This window comes from Marmota monax, unplaced genomic scaffold (assembly GCF_021218885.2).
Source record: "Marmota monax isolate L192 unplaced genomic scaffold, Marmota_monax_Labrador192_F-V1.1 WCK01_AAM20220418_F8-fsc00033, whole genome shotgun sequence".
In the NCBI taxonomy this organism is placed as follows: domain Eukaryota; kingdom Metazoa; phylum Chordata; class Mammalia; order Rodentia; family Sciuridae; genus Marmota; species Marmota monax.
Window position 1 is genome coordinate 7,297,159 of NW_026694282.1, and position 11,422 is coordinate 7,308,580.

Sequence of the window (11,422 nt, forward strand, 5' to 3'; positions counted from 1 at the left end):
GTGCAAACTGGGTGCTGGGTAAAATGGAGGCAAAGAATGCTAAAACTCTGTAAGGCTCTATTGTAACAGCATTCTGGAAGATGGACCAGTGGACAGCAAGACATTCTCTAAGGACTGACTTAGAGAAGTGGCTATATACGACAAAACATCTGAAGCATGGGTCCCATTGATGTTGTCATCAGCTCTATACTCATCTTGTTTAAATATTGTGTGTAAACTGACTGTGTTCATTCAGTTCTGTGTAGAAAAGAAATATGGGGCTGTGTGAATTTTTTATATTCCTCAGTAAAGCTCTGCTAAAAGATCACCTGTTTTTAGTCTCATCCATCCTGAGGGTAGGAATGAGAATAATTTGCTCTAAAACACTACTTTGGAGAATGAAGAAGTAGTTCAATACTTGTACTGTTCACACAGCCATGAAACAGGCTTTCTTTGATTCCATGGATGGGTTAGCTGGTATTGAAGCTATTTTATCATATATGTGTGTGCTATGTATGCAATTCTTTGTTGGACTCAGTGAAACCTAGGTGGCTACAGCAGAAATTATTTAGACTATTATGAGGTTGTCAGATTTACCTTTTCTTGGATATACTGCATTACATCCTTAATGTGGTTAAAAAGAATTACTTTCTTTGTGATAAGGCTTGCTGCTAAAAGATAAAAATAAAAAGGTTTGCAGAATCCAGTTTTTAAAAAAAGCAGCAAGTAGTGTGAATGTGTAGAATCTGAATGAAATGTGGCAGATATTCTATTCAAACTATATTATCAATAAAATAAAAATTCAGCAATTTAAATCTACTTTTATGTGATATCAAAAACACATTCTTCTGAATATTTAACCTACAATTTACCAAATTAGTGTCCCTTTTCATATTTAATTACATAACTGATATTATTGGCTAGCCTTTAACTGTCACATATACTACAAGATTTTCTGATTCTGTTACTACTATTTTGTTTAAAGGAAGCAACATTTTCCGAATCGAACTAAATAAGGACTTTCAATTTCAACCAGCAGATGGCAGAATAACATTGCTTCTAGAAAGCAGCTGCTCAGTGATGACAAAACAGAACCAGCTATTATTTTTAAGTATATTTGGTTAATGAACACAACTTCAGCAGTTCTGCAGCATGTTCATCCTTAATGAACATCTAAATCTTCTTTTAACCACCATCCAGTCATAAATATATGCTCAACAATGGGATATTAGAGGATAAAGATCAGGTATCATAATAAGGCTCAGAGATTAAAACCCAAGTCCTATCCATAGCTCAACCAATTCCAAGAAATTCTGAAAGACTTTAGGGTAAGTTTCCCTCTCTAAACTTCAGTTTCCCATTTATCAGTGGAGTTTGTGGGGATTATTATAATTGTATTTGTAAGAAGTCTGGGTTTATGTGTAAAAATGAAATGTTTTTCTTAATGCACTTGCGTTGATAATTAGGAAAAAACACCTTACAAGTTATTTTCTACTGTTTTTAGGTTAAAAAAAAAAGTAAAAGTCGTGATAGCAGTCTGTATCTTTGGAAGTTGTATTTTTTCTTTTTAAGAATCTATCTTTTAGTTTAGGGCCTGGCATATTTGAAAAACTACTTGAAAATGTTAGATGTATATTCAGTATTCACTGAAATATCTTTGGAATGTGAAATCATGAATAATTTTTTATTTACTTTAGTTTCCCTGTACTCTTTATAATAGAAACAACTTATTTTTATATCAAAAAGGTTCACAAGTTCTGCTTTTTCTTTTGATACTCTTCTTTAAATATTTTTCCATCTAAATTTTTCCTTAAATTACCAGCTTATGAAAATAAATCTCTTTCTAGTCAATCATTTCAAAGCCACTTAAAATGTCCATCTCTTTAAGGAAGGAGTTCTAAGTTTAACTAGTATTATCAGCACAGCTTCAGTCAGCTATTGTCTAATTGCCAACAGATCTGTCAAGTGCAGAAAACTGGCAAGTAAAAAAATAAGAGGTGGGGTGTGTCAGGCAGGGAGGTGATGCAGATGGAAAGGTTAACTTACCTGGTTAAGCAATCAAATATAATAGAAACCGAAAATATTTTTCCAATAAAATAAAAAGTTTACACAGACTAAAAAGTGAGCAGGACAATATCACCTTGGCATGTCAGAATTAGCACTGACATTAAAAATAAATCATAGTAGTTATCCCCAAAAGGTCAAAGAGCAAAAAAGTTGGACAAGTCTGATCTCAAAAATTAACTGAATGGACCTAAGTTGTTTTAAACCATAATAGATTGAAAAAAATTAATGCAAGCAAATGCCAGTTAAATTCTATTTATTATATAAAGAGATCCTGTAACTTGGTATGAAAAACAAAGCAACTCCAATAGATATCACAAAAATGACATGAACATTTGACCAAAGAGGAAACATAGCTACCCAAAATACACAAATATTCATTCTCATTAATAATCAAAGAAATGATTGGGATGCCATTTCTTGCTTATTCAATACACAAAGTTACAGCAATTTCTACTTTTTCTATTTTCTAAATGTACTGAAATGTGCTATTTTAGTAATAAAAAAACTAAGTCATTAAAAAAACATAGAAAATATGAAAATTTCTGCTAATGCAGAAATCATAAAAAACATTAAAATGGATCAACTCATGTGGGCAGTAAGTAATGTTCAGATCCCTGGAAGCCAATTCCTTTTGCTTTGTTTCCTGAGTTTTATTATGGAATTGTCAATAAAGAGAAAATTGTTCTTATTTATACCCTGATAACTCCCAGCTATAGGACTATATAGATACAGATATTTAGGTCTATCTATATAATTATTTTTTTCTTCAAGTAGACAATTATTCCAGGAAAGCACTTCAGAATCACTGATTTTAGAGGACTCTTATAATTCCACTTGTTGGTAAAGTCCTATTAAAATTTCCCTATGTAATCTCAACTAGTTGGTATACTCCTTGATATTAAAGATCTTGTTTAGGTCTGCCTCTTGCAAGGCAATAGTGTTTTTACATTACATTTTCTGTAGATGGCTTCTTAGGGAATCTGAAGTTGGTCCTGTCCTTGAGACATGGCTGAAAGGACATTTTTCTGATTTGATGCAGAAGAGAGTTTATCTCCTGCTTGCTCAGACCACAGCCTTGAGGCAGATCACATAGCTCAATATGCATATGGGCCAGAGCAGCACCAGGACAATCAACCCAAATTACAAAATAATCCTGTCAGAATGACTAAATTGGGAGACTGAATTTAAAATCCTATAGCTGCACAGAATCCTTCCATCTTTGCTTTTTTTGTATCATAAATTTTACTGAAAAGATAGAAGAAAGCAGAGTTCAATTGACCGTTACTAAATAATCAGTATAAAAGCAACTCTACAGGAAAAAAATATACAAGCAGAAAATGTAAGCTTCATCTGAAGTAACAGTTAAGTTTAATGACAAATCTGGTTGCCAATTTAATACGTTGTAGCCCTTAGCTATCTAACTGCTATATGTGACTACAACATTCTGTGGTAACGAATTCCCATTTAAATAAAAACTGGTACTGTGTGAAATAAAAAAAAAAATATTAAGAACAATTTTACTATAGTTTAAGTGTTAATTTTTTTCTACATACACAAAATTCTATGTGTGTATTTATACACATATGTATGAATGTGTGTGTGCATGTTTGTGTTGTGTGTATGCCTTTAATCTCCTTTTCTTTTTCTATAGATTCCAAATCCTGACTTAGTGCTACTTCTTCTGGTAAATCTTTTTACTACTTCTTCTGTCTGCCTAAGAAACTATATTCGGAGTACAACCACCCAACCTGAACAGTTGACTGATATGCCAAAAACCATGCAATGAGGAAGCTAATAACACTTGACAATCTTTTGTGTATTAGAGTAAGTGGCTTCCCTCTGATGTTTTTCAGTCAGATGAAAACTTTCAACTTTGAAGCACAATGGACATAATTATACATTTACTACAGTGACTTACAATTTAACTAATGTAACACCACAAAAATACATCTAATTTAAACATTTTTCTATGTTCTTTTTTTTGGGTGTTAAAACAGCTGGATATGCTGAATACATTTTCAGAATGCACTTGCTAACCATTTGACAAACATACTAAGCCAAACAAGACAAATAACGTAAGTTACCTTTTTGCCAAATAACTGTACCAATCATTATAAGATACAATTAAAGGGAAGTATGTCATCATCCAAGATGCACTGCAAAGGTATTACACCTTGGACCTAAGAATGATCTGATGGTGCTGAAAGAGGCGATTCTCTAGAAGGTGACCCAGGGTTTTCTTCAGGTGGAAAAACTGTGAGGGTACAAGCTCGAATGCCACCAAGTGACTCTGGAAGATCAAAAACTTTATGCCACTCATCCTTTTCTGGGTCATATTTCTGGACAATTTCTACCATACAGCGATTATTCCAAGAATATCCACCAACAACATAGATTTTATTTTCAAAAACAGCAACTCCAACATCACTTTGACCTCTTAACATAGCAGCAATTGGTGTCCACTGGTCAAGGGTTGGTGAATAGTATTCACAGCTTAGAACATCATCGTAATCACTTGTTCCTCGGAAATGGTTGCCACCAATGACATAGAGCTTGTCTCCAACTGTGCACATGCAATGCAGACCTCTGACTGTAGTCATTGGAGCCTTCTGTGTCCATTTATCTGTATCTGGGTCGAAACACATGAGCTCATTTTGAAAGGTGTCATGGGTAATTCCTCCTGAAATATACATTAAGCCTCCATACACTGTTCCAGCATGGCCATAGTGTGGTTCACTCATTTTTGCAACATAGCTCCATTCATTCATTCGTGGATTGTAACATTCAACTGTGGCCAACTCACCAGCTGCACTGCGCCCACCAACTGCATACAAATGTCCTTTGAGGGCACTCAAGTGGAAGAATGTACGCTTTTCATTTAATGATGCCACCTGCATCCATTTATTATACCGAGGATCAAATCTGAAAACTGTATCAACAGCAGTTTTTCCTTTCGTATCATAATTACTCTGACCACCAACTACATAAAGGAAGTTTCCAATGACAGCAATGCCATGCTGGTAACGAGGAGCATCCATGGGAGCTAAAGATCTCCACTCCTGTGCCCTTTCATCATACATTCGTAATTCTTTACTGACAACCAGCTGCTGCCTCAAAACTCCTCCTAATGTAACCAAGTGGGTGGAGTCAGACCGAATGGCAGTTCTGTCTGACTGCATCACTGGCTGCATATATGGCATCATTTGGTAATTGCTGGCTTCCAAAAGCAAATTCACGCAGGTATTGTCTGTTCTCATGAAATCTACTGTCTGCACATAGTTGATGAGGTCCTGTGGTGACATTAGTGGAAATCGAATATTCTTCATTAATTTTGCAGCATAATCCATTCGAGGATCTTCCAACCTCAGCCAGCGGCAGGCAGCCTTGAAGAGTTCAAGTTCAGTACAGTGCTTAAGACTATTACTGGAAAGTACAAAGGCAAGCCGTTCAAAAGGGAGTTTTAGAAATTCTCCTGTATTCAATAAAGCAGGAAAGTTCTTCAGGATGAAATTATTAACATATTTATCCACTTCTATAAGATTGTAGGTGTTAGCAATTCGTCCAACTTCAACACAGTTATCTAAAGAAACTCCTGATATGAGAAAGACTTTACAGAAGTCCAAAACAGGTAAAATTTGTAAAAAGCTGGCAGCTTCAAGTGTGTCCTGAAGATTGTCCATATTAAGAGAAAGTTTTGCAGTATAAATAAAATCAATAATTTTTTTCAGACCAACCTTGTTCACTCCATGAAGCTTAATGCACATTAAATCTTGTTCTTTCATCCCACCAGTGAACATTGCCTTGAAATAATCACTAGCAGACGCCATCATAGCTCTGTGGACAGGGAAGATTTCATCTCCATCACCAGGTACCAGAGTCACATCACAAAGCAATCCTTCTATTCTAAGCTGATCAAAGCCTTGCAATACCACCGAACTATGAGTATTGCTGGTAAAAAATCGTGTGGTTCCAGCCTTGCAAGGCTGCAAGTGGGCAGAGACGCCCATTTCTCCGTTACCAAGAGACACTTTCATGTGAAAGCCTTTCTCGTGCACGGAGATGTATGCCAGACAAAGAAGTTAGAACCTGACCGTTTTACAGGAAACAAGTATGTCCAAAAGAGCAGGCAAGCTCGCTTTCCTTATCAAGGGCAAGCAGTCACTGCGGCACCTCTCCGGACACACCAGTCACTCATCCACAGAAAACTGTCCTGAAGCAGGACCACAATGAGCTGTGGGCCTCAAATCTGATTGTTAGGTTGATGATTCATCACCTGAAGCCAGTTAAATGACCCGGTTCACCTCGTCCGGCCTGAGCCGCCGCGCCTTCAACAGTTGCGCTCCGAACCAAGGGGGAGGCGCTGCCACGTACTGCGTCTCCGAGGCTCGTCGGTGGCGAGGCCGGGCACCTCAGCGAGCGGCCCGCTGCGCCTTCCGTTGTCACTGGAGCGTCACCGCGGCCACCAGCGTATCTTCAAGCAAGGACCTGGAACAAGGGCCTGGACCTGGGTCTGGAACACGGGCCTAATCCCGTACACCAAGCCGGTCCTTCCGGAAAGGCCTAGTCCCAGGATCCCCCGGGCTAGGAGCGGCTGCACTGCTACTGCGCCTGCGCGGCTACCAGGCCTTGCTGGTGGGCGAGAGTGGGGGAAGGGGAGTGCGCTGGAGGCGGGGAGTGCGCGGGAGGCGGGGAGTGCGCGGGAGGCTGGGAGGGCGGGGCGGGGCTGGGGGGGAGGAAGTGATGCTGGGTGGGCGGAAGGCCAGCGTCTGAGCGCTCCAGCCTGTGAGAGTGCCTGGGCCTCTGAGTGACTGCGTGTACTTAAGGCTGTGCGTTTGTTAGTTTTCTAGGTGTCTGAGCCCTTCTCTCTTGCCAAGTGCATGCTTTTTCTTTAAGATTTACACTTCTTGGCTTCTGCCTTTAAATAACAATAAAGGGCAGCTTTTGTACAAATTGAGAAGAAACCTGGCGGAAGGGGAGGAAGTTGCAAGAGGATGCTTACATTTATTTCTCCATAAAACACTTTATAATTTTTGTCCCACACAATTTAATTCATACTCACTTTAATTATAATTTGGGTTCATATTTTCCAAATTTTTTAATTCACTTAAAAAACAGTATTTATCTTTCAACCAAATTGTAGTCATAGTATGTAAATACATTCTAGATTTTTGGCTTGCAGTGCAAAGCCCTGCCATCTTAAATAATTTCTAATGCTTTTGTTTTCCTTTCACCACTTTTCAATGGCTATACAATTTTCCAATTACTGTGTACTGTAATTTACTCCGCCTATTACTTGTTCCTTCCTATATGCTTACTTGTCCTTGGTTGTTTTATAGAATCTGTAATGTTTCTAGAATTGGGACTCTAAATTTAACTTTTTTCGATAGTATTTGATAGAATATTCAGTCAATATTTCCAAAATATCATCACTGACAATATTTGAGTGTACATTTTCCATCTGCTGTTTTTCTCTTTGTGGATATGTTATTAACTTGCATTTCTTCAATTATGAGCAAATTTAAGTTCTGACATAGGAATGAATGTATACTTGGACACAGTGTTTTTGCAACATTTCCAAAGTTTGAATTTATTACTGTCTTTCAATCCTTCTGAAGTTTCTTTACATGTATAGAAATCCATGTAAAGGTCAAGAATACAGTTACATATTTTTATTATACTTCCTCATTTTTATGGAAACAATAGCATACCATATACATACTCTTCTGCACCTTACTTTGTTTACTATAAGATCTTCCAGAATTAGTATACACAGAGCTTTTTTTTTTTTTGTATTTTTAAACTATTGTGTTGTTGTCTACTGACTGACTGTGCCATAAATTATTTAACCAGTCTCCTGTTGATGAACATTTACTCAATTTCCATTTTTCCCCCTTTTGTTTCTGGTAAATGTCAGCAAGGTCCAGAAGACTTAGACCACCACAAGATGCTCCTGCAGATCTCCAACCTGTTCAGCCCAAGAGGTTGCTTGAAATGACTGGCCTGGAGAATTCCACATTGGGAAGTCCTGGAGATCTGCTTGTGCAGGAGTTGAGGGTGGAAGGATTCTCTTGAGCCATAATGACTCCTTACTAGCTGTGAATCAGTCTCCATCAGGAAAAGGAAGAAGAAATCCACATAACTTCCCAAAGACAGTCCATAAGACTTAATAGCTCAGGAATCAGATCTTAAGGATTATTAGGGACAGATATACTTCATACTCCCACATTTAGTCATTTCAAAATACTGTTTTTTCTGACTTTATCATTAAATTAAATGAATAAAATTTATCACAACAGTTGGTGGTATTAACTCTGTGTTAAAGCATACAGTCCTTAGCATCATCAGACCAATATAGATAACATTATTAATTTATTCATGTACTTAGCTCTTGATTCTGATGCATTTATTGTATTTCAGTGTTTTCGAATGTATGATATCATGTTTACTTTTACATTGTATTAATTACATAAAAGCATCATCTTTATTGTTTTTTCTCTTTATTATTTAAAGTATTACTTTCATGTCTTTTTGCATTTGTCTATTCTTGACAACTGAATAAGAGGGCTGATTTTACAACCTAAAGTGAAGAAAGGAAATTTAGTTTGTTCATTAATTTCTTACAAGTAACACTTGTACGACTGTCTTTGGGGTAAAAGAAAACAATTTCAGCCCTTCTGGAATTTTCCTCTTCCTCGAGCTTTTCTTCTTTTTTGAAGGAGACATAAACATATTACTCAATTAATTTTAACTTCATTATATGCTAACTTTGTAGGCCTAAGAAAAGGTCTTCTGTCATCAGAAACTGAAGGATACAGAGACTCAGTCTTGACAATTGAACATATAGTTGGGGAATTTAGAGAGTGCTTTGTCTAGAGACATTAATTTATGGATCTGGGGGAATGAATGAAGTCTCATAGAAAGTAAGTAGAGATTGAGGAGAAGATCAAAACCTGAATCTTGGGGACTTTCATTTTGAAATATAGGAAAGTGAATGAAAATTTGCAAAGCCCACTAAAACAGAATGGTAGCATAAGAGGAGAGCAGGCAGGAGAAAGTCATGATAAGAGGTGCTTTATGAAGAGCTGTTTTTAAGATATGATGTCTTATATTCAGAAAAAGCAAAGACTAGGTTGACAGATTTAATTCAGCAGAATCCAGGGTGGAATACACTAAGGTAAACAAGAGGAAAGATATTAATGACCAAATGGATAGAAATTTCTTTTGAGAAGTTTATCTATGAAAGGAAAGGTAAATAGGGTAGCTCGTAGGGAAAAAATGTGTGTAGTATTATTTATATAATTTTGTAACCTTTTTACAAACTTTTCTTAAAGGATAGATTGCAAGGAATAAATGTTGTACAAGCATATACTATCAGCATTTTTTTTCTTTTATAAAATAGGTTAAAATATCTATTAATGTGATTAACAGAGTAAAATGTCCAATAGTTGTTCAATAGTTCTTAGATACTATTGGGTTAGAATACTTGGCATTTTATTGTCTTCAATGTTTAATTCTCTTTATTTGGGTTTTATGTTAATGACATTAACTGTAGTTTTGTGTTATTCTTATAGATTATGCTTTTATACTTCCTTATTTCTTAAAAAGTGAATATAAACCTTTTATGCAGATGGTAGCAATATTTCTGTGATGCACTCTGTCAATTTTATGTTTGCTAACAACTGTTCATTTTCTTTATATTTTCCCCTAGTGCCAGAATATTGAGCATATAGAACAAATCCCCATTCTCATTATCTGTTGAACTTACAAATTATCAATTCCTTTTTATATTTTAAATTTTTCAAAGTTACTTTTACATTCAATTATATTTTTCATCTATCTATGAGAATCTAAATTGACATTTTGTCTAGATTACCAGGAATTATCTTTTTACCATTTATTAAAATTTCTTTTCCTTATTACCATTTAAAATGCCCTTAATTCTAAATTTAACTACTACATATAATCCAACAATTTCTGGGATTAATTTCTTTATTACTATTGGGCCACTTGCTTTTCCTCACTGTCACCATGTTTATTTTGTTGCTGTTTTATAATATAGTACATTTTTTTTTGGTAAGGCTAATAATGTATGAAATTTTCCTTTATATTCTCTGATCTTTTCTGGTTAACTTTAGAATTGTCCTATAATAGTCAATATCAATTTAAAACTAAATCAAAAAACTTCTTTCATCAGATGGAAAGTGGAACTGGATCAGAGATTTTTTTTTCTTCTGGAAAATTTAAGGTAAAGAACAAAAAAGTAAACTAAAACCAGCAGAAAATACAAATGTCGCCACCAAAAATACAAGCCCTTCAACAATAAGGAAGAATAATTCTGAAAATAAGAAAACAAATTCAAAGCAATCACAGAAATCCTACATATTAAAAATCACATGTGACTGTGGTATTCTGCATGGAACTCCTTTTCTCAGAGGTAACTCAACTTCCTTGAGCTTCAGTTTTCTCAAATGGTAAATGGAATACAAAATATGAGTGCATTTAAAACCATTTAGGACAGTTCCTTCTTCAGAATTAGCTGCTAATAAATATGGGTATTTATTTTCTCAATGTAAATCTACATGAGAATATTACATTTCTTTTTTTTTTCTGTCAAATAGTGTAAAAACTGTACCATCTCTTTCTCCATAGCTGGATGGCCAAATGTGTGTGTGTGTGAGTGTGTGTGTGTGTGTGTGTGTGTGAATTTTCACTTGAATTCCGGTAAGAATCTTCAAGACTAAAAAAATAGTTTTACATCATATTAAAAGTATGTCTGACATATTCAGTCAGCACAGGGGCTTGAATCAGAATTAGGTATTTTGAGGAATCTTGGGGTTGAATGGGAAAGACATATTATATTTTACTAATTCTGAAACCCAGCACGCTCCGGGCATCTCCTGCTTTCCTGGATCTGTTCTCTTATTTCCACATTGCAGTAGTTTCCTTCTCCAAGGTAGAAATGCTGGCCATCCTCATCCTTCACTCTTCACCTGTGCAGGCAGTCTTACACAGCTGCTTCCTTTTCTGTCGTGCTTTCTGGCTTGAAGTTTCCCATATAGACACATATAGAAAGTACAAGTTGAATAATACTTCCAGGTTTTGCAAAAACATATATAAAAGTAGTCGCCCTTTAAAATTTTTTTTTGAATATGAGAGCAACCACTTAGTTTAGAGGAAACAGCAGGATATGGTTACTGAGATTACGCCCTCTCTAGGAACAGCGGCCCCTGGTGGCCACGTGTGGTAGGGCCTGAGACCAAGTCTGAGGATCAGCTTCAGATTTAGGAAAGTTCTTTTCTGGGGGAAAATTTTCTCCATAGCTGAAAAGAGAACTTTTGAGCCAGAAATTAACCCCAATATGGGGATAATCCTATTG

General features: G+C 36.0%; 1 protein-coding gene across 1 annotated transcript; it reads right to left on the reverse strand.

Annotated features, from left to right (window-relative positions):
* Positions 1–2,282: 2,282 nt before the first annotated feature.
* Positions 2,283–6,669, reverse strand: Klhl9 (kelch like family member 9). The gene has a single exon (XM_046467389.2). It carries the CDS (start codon positions 6,078–6,080, stop codon positions 4,227–4,229), a length of 1,854 nt encoding a protein of 617 aa, XP_046323345.1. The 5' UTR covers positions 6,081–6,669; the 3' UTR covers positions 2,283–4,226.
* Positions 6,670–11,422: the final 4,753 nt, after the last annotated feature.